The sequence below is a fragment of the Diceros bicornis genome, chromosome 26 (assembly GCF_020826845.1).
Source record: "Diceros bicornis minor isolate mBicDic1 chromosome 26, mDicBic1.mat.cur, whole genome shotgun sequence".
Classification (NCBI taxonomy): domain Eukaryota; kingdom Metazoa; phylum Chordata; class Mammalia; order Perissodactyla; family Rhinocerotidae; genus Diceros; species Diceros bicornis.
In genome coordinates this window covers 19,387,932-19,404,612 of record NC_080765.1, presented here as the reverse complement: position 1 = coordinate 19,404,612, position 16,681 = coordinate 19,387,932, and the positions used below count along the sequence as shown (strand labels likewise).

At 42.7% G+C, this 16,681-nt stretch overlaps 1 protein-coding gene across 3 annotated transcripts in view; it reads left to right on the top strand.

The window, feature by feature from the left end:
• Window positions 1-2,861, top strand: part of TMEM248 (transmembrane protein 248) — a 42,877-nt gene extending 40,016 nt beyond the window's left edge. For all 3 annotated transcript variants that reach the window (XM_058569487.1, XM_058569488.1, XM_058569489.1), the window contains exon 7: window positions 131-2,861. In XM_058569487.1, coding sequence (XP_058425470.1) covers window positions 131-151 — 21 coding nt within the window. In that variant the 3' untranslated portion in view covers window positions 152-2,861. The remainder of the gene's footprint in view (window positions 1-130) is intronic.
• The last annotated feature ends 13,820 nt before the right edge of the window (window positions 2,862-16,681 follow it).

The window sequence follows — 16,681 nt, the reverse complement described above, 5'->3', positions numbered from 1 at the left end:
TGCCTGAGAGAGGTATGCGGTGTGGCTCCTTGGTTTTTGGGTTGGGACTGGAGCCCAGTAAGGGTGCAGGTGGGGCTGCGTTACCTGGGCTTTGCTGCGTGACTGGACTGCTCATCTTGCTCTCTTCTAGGTGGCTTTGGCTGATGCCTAATCTCACAACTGCCTGTTTTCTGAGAGAGCCTGAGAGAACCATAATCATTGCCTGCTGAACCCAGCCTGGGCCTGGACACTCTGTGAATACATTATCTTGCGATGTTGGGTTATTCCAGCCAAAGACATTTCAAGTGCCTGTAACTGATTTGTATATATTTATAAAGATCTATTCAGAAATTGGTCCAGTGATGCACGTGCTTCACACTGGGTGCAGCCAGAACCCTTCAGCCTCACCTGTGGACTTGGCAGGATGATTCCACGTGGCGCCAGAGAGGATTCGTGGTCTCACTGCACTGGAGAGGGCCATGCTGTCTTTACCAGGGTCACAGGGCGTTTCATTGCTGGTGGGGTTGAGGTTTGCTATGGTTCTTGTTTCAGCCCGATATGTACAGAATGTTCGAAACAGTCTGCACCTTTGATATGATATTGCATTTCCAAAGCCACCAGTCCATTTTGTGGATTTTATGTGTCTGTGGCTTAATAATCATAGTAACAACAATAATACCTTTTTTCTCCGTTTTGCTTGCAAGGAAACATACCTATCTTTCTAAGTTTTTTTTTTTTCCTTTGAAGAAAAAATAAAATAGTCACATTTTAATACTACTCTAGTTAGGACAGACTTGTGCTTTTATCTTGAGTAAAAGGTAAATATTTAAAAGTCACCTACATGGTAAAGATCTAAGTTTCATTTTCCACATTGATGGTGAGGAACTTGGTCTTGTTTGAGTTGAGTTGGTACAGCATGTTCCACTTCTTTCTCCTCTGTTGTCCCCTCCATTAGAAAAGTTAAAGCAGCTTTCTCACTCAAAAAGGCTTAAAAATTAAGTAAATGGCTCTAGAGTAGAGTAAAAATTAGCTATTCTGTTTTCTGGAATGTTCTCTCTTCTGGGAAAGAGAGAAGGATGATTTGGTTTAATAGTTGTGAAAGGATTTCTTGTTTTCTTTGAAGAGGGAGTGGATTTTCTTTCCTCCTTCTATTTTTTTTTGTGTGTTTATTTTTATGCAATTAACATATCTTCAGAAGGAAAATGGCAACTGTAGGTCAGTAACATTATGAAAATGATGCCTGTAAATTTGAAGGAAAGCAATTCTGATTTGCTGTGTATCGCGAAAACTGAAAGCATTTTTCTTTCCTATAACATTTCGATGATCTAGTTCCTTTATCCTTTTTTCTTTCTAATCCGTCTTCATTTTAAAAAATTGTGTTATCTTTTCTAGTGCTTTCTTGTTACTCTTATTCTTACCATTTTTCTTTTTCTTAATAGCTCTTTGCCTTAATAATTCATTATCATTAATGACGTCTGTGTTCTCCCAAGCAATGTTATAGCAGAAGGGCAATTAAAACTTTGGACATGACTGTCAGCACTTCTTTCCGTTAACTCCAGGTCTGTTCTAGATTAGAATCAGTCCTGCAGTCTGAAATATATTGGCCTAGAACATTTTATCCCAGGCATTCTTGAATGGAAAACAATCATGGGCCTTTATCGACTATTGTTAAAATAATCACCATAGTAACTTGGTATGTTAATATTGCTTTTTTTCCTTTTAGTACATTTCAAGCGCAGTAATCATACTTGTCTATCCAGTTTTTTTGTATGATATGAGTTGCTTACATGATGCATGGCTAACCTGTTAATTTAGTTTTTCTCTTTAGAGACTTTGAAACTCTTCTGAGACAAGATTGAGAAAGAGCCATTTGGCTTGGCCTTTAGAAACATCAGTATCATTAAGACCAACATATTTTAGGTTAAGCTGCTACTGAATTAATAAAATCCCATTGAAGTAGAGCTATAGGGATAGATTTGTAACTGGCAGAGTAATATAAAAGGAGAAAAGTGAAAAAAGTCAATTTCACTGGTTTGTTCAATCCAGCTTTTTGCTAATATTAGTTACCCTTGTTTTAATTACAGGGAGTGGCTGGAATCTGTAGCCAGGGGAGGAGGGACACTGTTAGGCATGAGGAAAGGAAGTGCCAAAAATGCCTGGACAGTATGACTTGTCGTGAGGCCAGGACACACACTTGAAAATCCAACATTCACCCTAGTAGGTAATTCTCAAAGATCTTAACGAAGCCCAGAGTCAATCAGGTGTATAAAGGAACGCTGGGGAGGAGGGAAGGCCGGGGGCCTGGGCGGAGAGGTCTAGGAACTGAAGAGACTTCCAATGAATCTCAGGAAGTCCAGAGGACCTGTTACTGTCTGGGCGTTGACAGACAAGGCGTGATCCTCCACTGTATCTTGCTGGGGACCTCAGGATTCGAAGAGTGTCGCACACAGGGCCCGTCTGCCATTCGGGGTGACCCCGCACAGGAGCACTGGCTCGTCCTCAGGCATCTTGGACTGGAGGTCCAATCAAAGGTCAGCAACTTACTATTAAAACGGTTGTTTCAGATCATATTGATCTCTTTCCTTTTTCCTTTTTGTCCTTTCACTGTATGACTGAATCAGTTTTGATTCTATTTGCAAGTTTTTCTTGTCATAGGAACCTGCCATTTCTGTTGCATTTTCTTGGGCAGTCTAGGGATTCAACCTCCTGGTTTTTCAACCCTCCTGCAGGCACTGTGGGGTTATGAGGGCCAGCGGATCCATTTCACTTATCTTGCTGCATGATGGTCAGTAGCTGATCTGTTATGGCATTCACTCTTAGATTAATTTTCTGTGTTTGAACTATGTGCATATGTGCTTTACAGAATAAAACATCTGAATTTATGTGCTGTGTCTTCGTTTCCTCCAGTCTGATGGGTGTTTTCTAAGGGAAGAACATACACGATAAGTAATTGAGGGTTTTTTGCAAGCTGTGCTTTTGAAGTGTAACCTATCGTCAAGATGAGGGGTGGGTGGTATTTACTACTAAGCTGGCGTCACCAAGCACATGGGTCTTTTCCCTGAGAGTACAAAACCTCTTTTAGTATATTGGACCAACAAGTGCTCACAGACCTGACCCAAATCCTGCCCCAAAGAAGTAAGTAATACAGACCAGTAGGGAGCATTGGAATATGTATGGGAATTTAAAGACACTCCTGTCAGTTCCCTAAACCCTTCATGTGCACGCAGTCTGTTACGAGAAGCAGACTCCTAGCCGGCTCCGCCTTCTTCCGTTATAGAGCTCCCGCACGTGCTAGACTTCTTTCCCAGGACAGTGCATCCTCCACAGTTATTTTTGTAGAGTTATTTTTAAAGGGAGATTGTGTTCTCTAATGTGAATTCTTCCCTTTTCCAATGGACAGAGGCTCTGTGGCCCTTCGTTCACTCCCCAGCAGGTGCCCGAGTCGTAGAGGTCAGTCTCAAGGCACCCTGTGGGACGGGACAGTGTTGAGGAACAGGACATCTCAACAGGCTTTTTGTTTCTACCACCTCCGCCTCTTCCTGCCTTCTCTCTCTGACGGGTAGAACACTGTACTTGCCACACTTTGTGCCCTTCACTGCTCGCTCCTTGTACTCTTAGATTTGTGAGTGTGTGTACCGAAGCCCTTGAGGATAAGAGCTCACGTCTTCCTCCTGTACAGTCTGTAAAATCTGACACGAACCATGTCATGAAGTCGAGTTAAAGAGAGTGCTTTAGAACTGTTTCATTTTCCTGGTGGGCATACTGTGCTTGAACTTCCTCAGGCTCACAGACAAGCGAGGAGTACAGAAGCAGTGGAATGAGTGCACAGGCCAGAGGAGCGCTGCAGAGTTGAGTCAAGCTCATTGTGAACTTATCTGTGGGCTTGAACAGACTTTTCTCTGCTGGTCTGTGAGAGCCCGTCTTTTTTCACCTCTGAGGATCCCAAACTCCTTATACCACGCTAGTTGTTGACTATCTGTGGACTAGAGTGGTTTGAACATCACAAGATTAGATGGCAAGTAAATTGTGCTGTGTCAAGGGGGAGGGGGTTTGAGTTTGACTTTTGCTGTTATTCAGCCTCTTTCCTCCAAACTTTGCGCATTCAGTAACGAATATTTATGGGGTTCCTCTTAAGTGCCATCACTGTTCCAGGAGCTAGAGGTATAGCAGTGCAAAACAACATGCTTGCCCCCTTGGACTTCCTTCTGGTTGGGGAGACAGTCCATAAACACTTAAATGTACTTCTAATCTAATGGCAGATAGCAATGAGATAGAGGGTTGCCAGGATAGAGAATGATAGACATGATACCCCAGAGTGGTCACAGGTGGCATCTTGGAAGAAGTGCAGTTTGAAGGGATACAGAAGTGGAGGAGTTCTGGACCCAGGCATTCCGTGCAGAGGGCAGGGCTGTGGCCCTGGTGCACAGAGGCTGTGCTCCAGGGGCCCTGGCTCATTGCCGGGTGGAGAATGGGAGTCCTGCAAGGACTTGTCCCTGACGTGAGGATAAGATTCCTTCAGGCTGCTGCCAGAGTGACCCCACAGGGATGGCGTGCCAGAGGCAATCCAGGGAGGTGCTCCTCCGCCATCTGGTCCGGGAAGGGAGTTCTCAGAGCTGAAGCACAGCATGGCAAGTAGGGGTCCTGGCTCCGACTCCTAAAGGCCATGTTCCTTTGGCCAAATAGCTTAACCTCTCTGTGCCCTAGTTTCCTCATCTGTAAAATAAGGATAATAGTGCCCACTTGAGTGTGGTGAGGATTCAGCAAGTTAACAGAAAGTGCTTAGAACAGGGTCTGGCACTCTGTAAATGTTTATTATAATGAAGTGAGGGGAGGGTCCAAGAGTGAGGCTAGTGTGTCACCTCTGGTTACCTTTTGGTAGATGAGAACTAACAAAGAGAATCTCCCCCCAGCTTTAGTCTTTCATTAACAATGGTGCTGCCTATGCCATGGATTCTTACCATTCATTGGGTATGTGAGAACCGACGCTTGAAAGGATGTGTATAGAACTGAAACAGACTTCAGGAAATGATAATCACCCTCACTCAATGTGCCACACATTGATATTTTTAAATTTTAATCTCTAATATAAAAAAACGGCTTGACCAGTAAGTTGGTTGTATGGCCCACTGATGGAAGGCAACTTGCAGTTTCAGAAACACTGATCTAGATAATTTATGAGAGCCCTTACAGCTGAGAGATATCTAATTCTAAACTCCAGGAGTGCAGCTATCAAGAATTAGTTTTGTTGGGCCAGCCTTGATGGTCTAGCGGTTAAGGTTGGGCACTCTCACCACTTTGGCGGCCTGAGTTTGTTTCCTGGTCGCGGAACCATGCCACCTGTCTGTCAGTTGCTATGCTGTGGTGGCAGCTCACACAGAAGAACTAGAAGGACTTCCAACTAGGATATACAACCATGCACTGGGGGGCTTTAGGGAAGAGAAAAAAAAAAAGGAAGATTGGCAACAGATGTTAGCTCAGGGCGAATCCTTCCCTGCAAAAAAAAAATTAGTTTTGTCATTTTGAGCAAGTTACGATCTCTTCAGGTCTCAGGACTTTGGAGCCTGACATCTGTTGACCAAGGCCCTTGTTTTCAAGATGAAGAAGCCATTTAATCTAAAGGTAAAAAAAAGGCACATGAAGAGGCTAGGGAAGATACTCCTAGTTAAAACCTTTGTTCCTTTAAATGCTTTCTGCATCCAGCAGTTCATCACTCCCCTGCCCCTTCATCACCAGCCCGGCTCTCAGATCACATCCTGCATCTGGAAAACCTTCTCAAAGGCACCGGACTGTTGATCCTTCTGTCCCTCTTCTTCAGCTGAAATCTTGCTGTCCTTGCAGCAACATCCATGACCATGTGACTGGTTTACTCGCCTCATCTATGTAGGAGCTGGGTAATCCACCTCCCGTGCCCAAAGTGCACCACTCCTTGGCGCAGAGGTTCCTGCCATGTCCCACTTGGGCACACGTGATGTGCGCTGCAGGGGTCTGCCGCCTGGAAGGGGCCCCCTCCTTTCCCCGTGGTCCAGAGCACACATTCCAGCATCTGCCTGGCTGCTTTCCTTCCCCAGCACTGCTTCAGGGGCCACTAGTGCTGTGGCAGCTGCAGGCCACCTGTGGACACGCTGAAGAGCAGAATCAAGGTCACACTTAGGGCATCAGGGACCCCTTGGTCTTCTCTGGCACCTTGAGCTCAACCTGATAAGTCCTAACCTCTTTTTATGAATTTTACCTGAAAAGAGAGAGAAGATGTAATTTAAAAAGGAAAATAGAGGACTAACTGAAATATAAAGAAGGAAGAAAAAGAGAGCAATGTGTAATAAACTCATATGTATTTCAGTAAGTGAAGGCCTGGGCACGACTACCTGGAGGTGATGACAATGGGATTAGATGCTGGTGTCTATTGAGAGAATTGCTGTGAATGGGACAGCACTACACAGAATGACAGGTGAGGTGTCAGATGGGCCACTCAGACTCCTGCAACAGGGCTGCTGGAGATGTGATTTTTGTTGTTTCTTAAAAAAACAAAGTACACTCCTCAATTTACTTGCATTCCTAGAAAAAACTGTGTATGTGTAAAAAACACTTTGTGCAAAACAGAGTTAGTTTCCAGGCTCCAATGATTATATACATTTTTCATCTCTACATGAATGTTGGATAAGAAACTGGAAACCATGTGAAATGTGACAAATCTTCACACTGTCTTATGCTTGTTTGATGTCCACATCCAAGGAGCGGGACCCTATTGTGATGACTAAAAACATCCCCTAAGTTTCAAAAGTGCCCCCTATTGAAAACCAGGGTTCCAGTGTATTCACCCCATGTGTTCTACCCCAGACTGAGAGGTTCCTGAGGTCTCGGCTTTTGGCTTCCAGCCAACCCCACGCACTTAAAGCAGCTGTCATCCCCCAGCTGCTACAGGCCAGGTCCATCAGCCTGTGATCTATGCCTGTTCCTCCCAGTTTGTCTGACTGTGGCCCACACCTCAAGTTGATGCTGTGACCTGGAGAGGTACCGCCTTGCTCCTAGCCCTCCAGGAGGAAGAAGGATTGGCCTAGGAGGACAGTCCTGGGATTTGCCTCCTGCCCCAAAGATGTCTATCTGGCACTCTAGGAAGCCCAGGTTCCACCCAGGCAGGTATTGGGGCTGGGAGACAAGTAGTGTACTTCCTGCCCCCATCCCTCTTCCTGCATGCACCCCCCCACACCTCCCCCCGCCAATGCACAGAATGCCATAGGAGCTAGAAGAGGGAGTAATTGACCTTACCCACAGTCATGTACATTTTTGCCACACCCAGATACAAAAAGGATATCCTGTAGCTCTGGAGAGTAAGAAATTCTACCCATAAAGTTGTTGGTGCAACAGAAACATGCTGCATATTGGACTTGGTGGGTGGCCTGCATTGGATGATTTACGAGGTGGTAGTGGTGTGGGCTGGAAACAAGCCAAAAATACACAGTGAAAAACCGAGAGTTTGGCGAGAAGTGTGCAGTATCTGGAGAACGTGGGATATGCAACTTTTGGCGATAGTGATGTTAGAAATTTTGGCCTGGTTTGGACTCTGAAAAAATGAGAGTTGTCAAAAATCTAAGCAAGGCAAGCAAAGCAGAGAAAATCCTTGAGGAGGTCTGCCCGGAATCTGAAAGTATTGGCAATGAATGGATGAAGGGAGATGCTTGTGTGTGGGTGCCTGTGGTTTTTAGGTGGGGCTTCTCCAGAATACATCTGCATGTATCTTAATCCCTAGTTCTGTAAACCTGCAACACGTATACCTTATTTGGAGCAAACGATGGGTCTTTTCCCTCTGGTAACCAGTTCTAATGCCAGCAATTACTGTGACCAGGTCGTGGACAGATAGTTGCATATGGAGAGGCAGGAGAACATAGTGGTTAGGAGGTTGGGTTTAAGATTTGGAGCTGGATTGTCTGGGTTGAAATTCTGACAGTGCCACTTTTCTCTTGGGTAACCTTGGGCAAATTTCATTTATACTCTCTATGTCTCCATTTCCTCATCTGTAAAAATAGGGATTAATAATAGTATTTACTGCCTAAGGATCTTGTGAGGGTTCAATGAATTAAAATATGTGGAGCCTGTAGATGATAAACGTTAGCTGTGATTGTGGACGCCTGGAGTCAGCCTGCTTACCTTCTACCCTGTCCATGCAGGGAATATGGTGGGGGTGCGGGACAGCTCTTGGGGCTCAGTAGGCAGAGGCAGGACCAGAGCTGAACTCATAAGCCCTGCCTACTGTCCTATTCATGCTCTCCCTACTTTGGTCCTTGGAAAAGTTAAAGATTAGTGGTACAATTCCACCAGTGATCTGCTCTGTTGTACGGATCAAACTATGTGAAAGATGACATTTCTCATGACCTTTCTTTCGTTTTTTTTTTTAAGGAAGATTGGCCCTGAGCTAACATCTGTTGCCAATCTTCTTCCTTTTTTCTTTGCAAAGCCCCAGTAGATAGTTGTATGTCATAGTTGTACATTCTTCTAGTTGCTCTATGTGGGCGCCACCTCAGCATGGGTTGATGAGCGGTGCATAGGTCTGCGCCCAGGATACGAACCGGCAAACGCTGGGCCGCCAAAGTGGAGTGCGCGAACTTAACCGCTACGCCAGGGGGCTGGCCCCTCTCATGACCTCTCTGCTGTGAGATGTAGAGGACTAGGAGGTCGCCATCTGCAGTCATGAGCCCCCATTGATAAGACGAATACCTTGGGTTGGGGCAGGGGGGTGATGTCAGAGGCTGCAGGGAGCAGTCTGCTGGTTATGCATTGAGTTCTGGTCCTGCAAGTTCAGCCCCAAAGCTGCATGACACCTGACTGGAACCAAGGTGGAGAGTGTTTGGGACCTGCCAGCCCCGTGGGAGAGTCCCTGGCTGACCCATGGGATCCCAATGCAAGAGTACCCCAGAGACTAGCAGGATTTTATCTCAGACCTCTATTGGTAATGAATTTTAGTGCACGTAATGGATGTAAATTTGCTTAGAATGTTATGTACATGCACTACCATATTACTATATCATGTACCTAATAAAATATACATAAAAATAGAAACATGAAATCGCTGTTCAAAATGCCTTGGCACTTGTGATGGTGTTGTGATGTCATTAGCTAATATCTCAAACCACATAAAGGGTTTAGGGTGAGGTTCATCACTGAGAATTTGTCAATCTATATTTCAAGATGCGGTCTTGTTAATTTGGCTTCATTTTCTGGATAACTTCTTGTCAGATCTGGTTAAAATGTCACTGTATTTATCTCCTAATGGGACTTTGGGAGACCACCTAGTTGTAGGAGGAGAAGAGGTTGGCTCTACCATTATTTTGTTCTTTGCTTATACTTGAGTATTATTTTCAGTTAGTGATTTATTTGAAGGAGTCTTTTTAACCTATTTGTCCATGTTGTGGGGATTAATTTAAAACTAGATAATAAAAGTCATGACTCCCCTTAATAGTGTCCTTATAAACTGCAATACCTCTTGATAAGCTGAAAGTGGATGAAAGTGTGAGGGTGTCTCCCTCCAGGCAACGGTATGAGGAACATCCACTCCTTCTGCAGGAGTATGTACTCCACAAGTGACACATGACCATCTAACTGACAGTCCAAGGAAGGGTGATGATGCCAACCTGTATACTAAATCTGAGTGGACCCTAATTTTTACATAAGAGTTCCCACACCCTTATGAATTGACTAGTGCCATCCTATCCTCTGGGTTATTTGTACTCCACTCTGTCCTTGAGATTACTGTCCTAGACTGTGTTGATACCTCTCGGTAGGCAAACCTAAAAAATTCTGAGCCTTCCCTCACCAGTAGAGGCAGGTCTGTGTTTGAATGGAGAGCATCATTTAAAGAAGGCTGACTCACCCACTGGGGCTGTAGCTGGGAGGGTAGAGTCAAGATCCCAGCTGGATCCCAAGCTGTGTCCAGTGCTGAAAGGTTCAGTCATGTCTGGGTATTTCTGACAAAGTGTTAGGCAGTTATAAAACAGGATACAAATTTAGAAACCAACCATTTCAGGGCTCTGGAAGTTGACCAAAGGAAAACAAACAAACAAAAAAATTGGAAAAGCATCTATTTGTGGAAAAACTGCTGAAATTCAGGAACAGTGGGAGTCTTGCCTGGAGTTGCTTCTATTCCTCCCCCACCCCCAGCTTGTAGTGCCACCAGGGTGAGGGTGTCTCTAAAACCTAGCAGCTTCATTGTTGGACTTCATTTGAAGGGGAAGGTGAAAAACCCATGCTCCATGGCATGGTCAGTAAAAATAGCAAACTCGATAGGAAATGAAAGACGAAAGCCCACAGCTTTGCCAGCCTGAGGTTGCATTCCCACTTGGGGCAGGTGGCAGACCAGTGGACTACACAGAAATTTACCAGGGAAATCCTGGAAAAGAGAGCCAGAGAGGACTAATCAAGCTTTCCACACATCCTGGTTGAGTGGGAGGCTGCATGCACACATCATGGAAACCCAAGAAGGCTCAAGCTCTGTGGTGGAAAGTAAAAGCTAAGATAGACTTCAAAACTGACTGAAGGTTGAATAGGCTTCCCCCAAGCCACTGGATCCATTGGCAAAGAGTGAAAACCTTGCTGGCTCAAGGTGTTAGAGTAGAACCTCTAACCAGTCATTGCCTGACCACTATGCTATACAGACCCAGGGACAATCTCTAGGGAGATTTTATTTTACAAAAAAATGAAAATATAAATTAAAAAACTATGCAGAGACATCATGGGCTGCATACCACAGGGGAGACAGATTCCAGAGATTGAGTCTAGGCAATTTACTAAAAACAAAACAATAACAACCACCACCTTCAGGGGGAAAAAATCAGAATCCAAAGTTGCTACAATATTTTATCTAAAATGTCCAGTTTTCAACAAAAAATGAAAATTTCAACAATTTTCAAAATTAAAAATACAATATCATTTATAATCACTTAAAAATACTTAGGTATAAATCTAACAAAATGTATACAGAATTTATATGCTGAAAACTACAATACACCAATGAAAGAAATCAAAGACCTAAATAAGTGGAGAGACATACAGTGTTCATGAATTGAAAGACTCAACTTAATAAAGATGTCAGTTATTGCCAAGTTGATTTAAAGGTTTAATACAATTCATATAAAAATCCCAGCAAGAGTTTCTTTGTTAGACATAGACAAGCTTATTCTAAAATTTATAAGGAAAAGCACAAGCCCTAACATAGCCAAAACAATCTTGAGAAAGAATAAAGTGTGAGGAATCACTCTGCCCAACATTAAGCCTTACTATATAGCTACAGTAATGAAGACAGTAGAGTATTGGTGGAAGGACAGAGACATAGATCAATGAAACAGAATAGAGAACCTAGAAATAGACCCACACAAATATGCCCATTGTGTTTTTGACAAAGGTGCAAAAGCACTTCAGTAAAAGAAGGATAGTTATTTCAACAAATGTTGCTGGCACGATTGGACATTCATAGAAAAAAAAAATTCAACCTTGACCTAAGTCTCACATGTTATGCAAAAATTAACTCAAAATGAATCATGGACTTAAATGTAAAATGCAAAAATTAACTCAAAATGAATCATGGACTTAAATGTAAAATGTAAAACTTTCGAAAAAATATTTTCTTTACCTCAGGCTGGGTAAAGAATTCTTAGATCTGACATCACAAGCACAATCTGTAGAAGGAAAAATTGACAAATTGGACCTCATCAAAATGTAAAAACCTTGCTCTGTGAAAGACACTGTTAAAAGGATAAAAATACGAGCTAGAGACTTAGAGAAGATATTTGCAAACCAGTTATCCAACAAAGGGCTACCATCTAGAATACGTAAAGAACTCTCAAAACTCAACAGTAAAAAAATAACCCCCAAACAAAAATAATCCAATTAGAAAAGCAAAAGTCATGAACACATTTCACTGAAGATGATATACAGATTTCAAATAAGCACATACAAAGATATTCAATATCTTTAGCCATTAGGGAAATGCAAATTAAAACCACAATGAGATATCACTACACACCTATCAGAATTGCTAAAATAAAAAGTAGTGACATCAAATGCTGGTGAGAACAGAGAAACTGAATTACTCATACATTGCTCATGGGAATGTAAAATGGTACACCCACTCTGGAAAACAGTGTGGAATTTCTTATAAAACTAAATATACAACTACCATACAACCCAGAAATTATACTTCTGGCCATTTATCCCAGAGAAATAAAAATGTATGTTCACACAAAAACATGTACATGAATGTTCATAGCAGCTTTATTCACAATAACCAAAACCTGGAAGTGACCCCAGATGTTCTACAATGGGTAAATGGTTAAACAAATTCTGTGTCTTAGCCTGTTTGGGATGCTATAACAAATTACCATAGACTGGGTGGCTTATAAATGACAGAAATTTATTTCTCGCAGTTCTGGAGACTGGGAAGTCCAACATCCAGGCTCCAGCAGATTCGATGTCTGATGAGGGCCTGCTTCCTAGTTCATAGGTGGCCATCTTCTTGCTGTGTCCTCACATGGCAGAAGGGGCAAGGGAGCTCTCTGGAGTCTCTTTTATAAGGGCACTAACTTCATTTATGAGGGTTCCATCCTCATGACCAAATCACTTCCCAAAGGCCCCACCTCTAAATACCATCCCTTTGGGAATTAGGTTTTGACATATGAATTTTGGGGCAACACAAAAATTCAGTCTATGGCACTGTGGTACATTCATACCACGAAACACTGCTCGGTAATAAAAAGGAATGAACTATTGATGCATGCAACAATTGGGATGAATCTCAAAGGCATTATGCTAAGTAGAAAAAGCTAGTTCTAAATGGTCACATACTATATGATTCCACTTATGTAACTTTCTTGAAATGACAATTAGAGAATTGGAGAACATTTCTTAGTAGTTTCCAGGAGTTAGGGATGGAGAATAGGTGTGGCTGTAAAAGGATAACAGAAGTGATCCTTGTGATGATAGAACTGTCCTGTATTTTGACTATCAATGTCAACATCTTGACTGTGATATTGTATTATAGTTTTATAAGATGTTACCATAAAGGAAAACTGGGTAAAGTGTTAATGGCATCTCTCTGTATTACTTCTTAAAACTGCAATGTGAATCTACAATTATCTGAAAATAAAAACATCAATTTAAAAAACTGATCAGAAATCTCATTCTCCCTCACACTATGGAGGGAGGCACAATCCACAGATCAAGTTCAGGCAAGTTACTAAAAACAAAACCATATTACCTCTCAGGGAAAATCAGAGTCCAAAGTTACTACAATTATTATCTAAAATTTCCAGTTTTCAACAAAAATGTATGAGGTCTGTATATAAACAAGAAAATATAATCTATATTCAGGGAAAAAACAGTCAATAGAAGCTGTCTCTAAGTGGATCCAGATGTCGGATTTAGCAGACAAAGACTTGGAAGTAGCTATTATAAATATGCTCAGATAATTAAAGGAAATCATGATCAAAGAATTGAAGCAAAACATAATTACAACTAAAAAACAGGGCATTTCAACAAAAACAATGAAAAATATAACAAAGAACCAAATGGAAATTCTACAGTTGAAAACTGCAATAACTCAAATGAAATATTTACTAGATGGTCTTAACAGAAGATTTGAGATGATAGAAGAATCAGTGAACTTGAATGTAGATTGTAAAAATTACCCAATCCTGAAGACAAGAGAGAAAAAATAGTTGAAGTAAAATGAGTAGAGCCTCAGGACCTATGGGGAGCATCAAGCATACCAACATAGGAAAATGGTAGTCACAGAAGAGGAAAGAAAGAAAGGGACAGAAAAAAATATTTGAAGAAATAAAGGCCGAAAGCTTCCAATTTGATAAATATCATTAAACTACGGATTCAAGGATCTCAATGAATCCCAAGTAGAATAAAAACAGATCACCACCTAAACACATCATAACACATCATAGTCAAACTTGAAAGACAAAGAGAAAATCTTGAAAGGAGGAAGAGAAAAATGACTCAGAGAAACAACAATGCAATTAACAACTGACTTCTCCTCAGAAGCAATATAGGAAGAAGACAGTGGAGTGGAATATTCAAAATGCTAAAAAAAAAAGTGCTGACCAAGAATTATGCAGAAAGATTATCCTTCAAAAATGAAATTGAAATAAAGACATTCCCAGGTAAACAAAGCCTGGGGGAATTCATTGCCAGCAGATTTGCTTTATAAGAAATACAAAAGAAAGTTCTTCAGGCTCAAAGAAAATGACAACACATGATGACTCAAATTAACATAGAAGAAATGAAGAGCACTAGAAATGGTAAATATGTGGGTAAATATAAAAGACTGTAACAATATACATTTTTCTGTTTCCTTAATTCCTTTAAATGACATAAGATTATTTAAAGCAATAATTGTCACACTGTATTTTTGGGTTTATAACATATGGATGTGATACATATGACAATAATAGATCAAAAGAGAGGAGAATGGAACTGCCTACAAGCAAAGCTGCCGTGTTTTACCAGAATGAAGTCAGCATTAACCTGAAATAGATTGTGATAAGTTAAGATGTATAAGGCAATCCCTAGAGTAGCCACCAGGAAAATAACTCAAAAAACATCACTGACAGAAACTGTTGGGAAGATGGCAGTGTAGGAGGACACTGAACTCACCTCCTCTCATGGACACAACAAATTTACAACTACGCTTGGAAAAATTACCCCTGAGAGAGAACCAGAAACTGGATAAAAAGAACCCTCACAACAAGGGACAGTGCTTACCAGGGTGGAAGAGGCAGAAATTCCTTTCTGGAGAGGAAAAAGCCACATTCTAGCCATGGTGCCTCAGAGCAGGGAGCAATGTCAAGGTACGAGGCTCTCCCTGGAGGAGTGGAAGATCTGAGCAGGAGAGCTTTGCCGTAATAAGCAGCTTTTGAACTCAGCACAAGCAAGATAAGTGTCGTAATATCTGGCTTTCCTGGCTATTAAATACAATGGGGGAATACCCCCAGAAAAGCTATTGAATGTAAGAGAAAGAAAAGCCTGCTGTTAAAGGGCCCATGCACAAATTCACCCATTTTGGAAAGCAATCTAAAATCACCAGAAAGAAAGGTGCACAGTCCTTTGGTGAAAAGAGACTCACTTGGGGCTGGCCCTGTGGCCTAGTGGTTAAGTTTGGCATGCTCCACTTCAGCAGCCTGAGTTTGCGGGTTTGGATCCTGTGCATGGACCTATACCACTCATCAGCCATGCTGTGGGGGTGATCCACATATAAAGTAGTGGAAGATTGGCAACAGATGTTAGCTCAGGGTGAATCTTCCTCAGCTAAAAAAATAAAAAGAAGAAAGAAAAGAGACTCACTTGATAGGCCTTGGCATATCTCAATGAGAGGTGAGATGTCCCCAGGCTGGGACTACTTTCCCAGGGACTGAGACATTGGCAGCAGCCATTATTGTCACCTGGTACAGGCGTGCTGACACAGACATTGGCAGACACCATTGGAGTTCTTCTCTTGGCCTGTTAGCACAGGAGTCTGCCCCACCCACTAGAGCTCCAATTTAATCCAGCTCAGCCAGGGCAGGGAGCCCACCCTAGTGACTGGCCCCACCCAACAGCAAGCCCTTGGGCAACTTGTGGGCCTGCATAGGTGGGGTGTGTGGGACCTCTGCAGCAGGGTGTGTGGGTCTGCCTCTGTGGGGCAGGGCATGTACAAGGGGCAGGCCTGTGTTGGGGAAGTGTTTGGGGCCTCTGCAGCAGGGCGAGTGGGTCTGCTTCAGTGGGTGGGGTGTGCACACGGGGCCAGACTTCATTGAAAGGGTGTGTGGGCCTAGGGCTTGTCAGCTGCAGCAGACTTGTGCTTCTCCAACAGCCAAATAGGGGATTGGCCCCACCTTCCAATGCCTGAAACAATTGTGTGCTCCCACATCTGGGGCTGGCCCCACCCAGCTGCACTACTGAAAGAGCTGACAACAGCTTTGCAGGCTGGAGGCCTACAGCAATTGTAAGCCCCTGAGGCTAGCAACCAGCCACGCTGGGGGCGTACTCACTTAATAGAAAAACTGCAAGAGGAATGTGCTATTAGACCTTGCAGCTGAATGTGCTGTGGCTCCCCCTGCCTGATAAAATGACTGAAGGGACTGTAGCAGCTGCATGCAGCTAAGAATTACAACCAACCATCCAGGGGGCAGCCTAGCCTCCCCGTGCACCTGCAGCAAGAGCAACCCTGCCACAACAGAAGGACACACGTAGCCCACAGAGCAGACCCTCCTAGAACCTTTCAAACTGATGATGAGAGGGAAGCACACTGCTGGGCCTCTTAAGCATCTCTTACATAAGGCCACTTCTCCAAGATCAGATGTAGCTGATCTACCTAATACATAGATATAAGAACAGAGAAAGAGGCAAAATGAGGAGACAAAGGAATGTGTTCCAAATAAGAGAACAGGACAAATCCTTAGAAAAAGGACTAAATGAAACAGAGATAAACAAACTATCTGATAAAGAGTTCAAAAAAGAGTCATAAGGATGCTCACTGATCTTGGAGGAAGAATGGATGAATACAGTGAGAACTTCAACAAAGAAAGGGAAAATATAAAAAAGAATCAATCAGAACTGAAGAATACAATAATGGAAATGAAAAATTCACTAGAGGGAATCAATAGCAGAGTAGATGATACAGAAGAATGGATGAGAGAGCTGGATGAAAGATTGGAGGAAATCACCCAAGCTG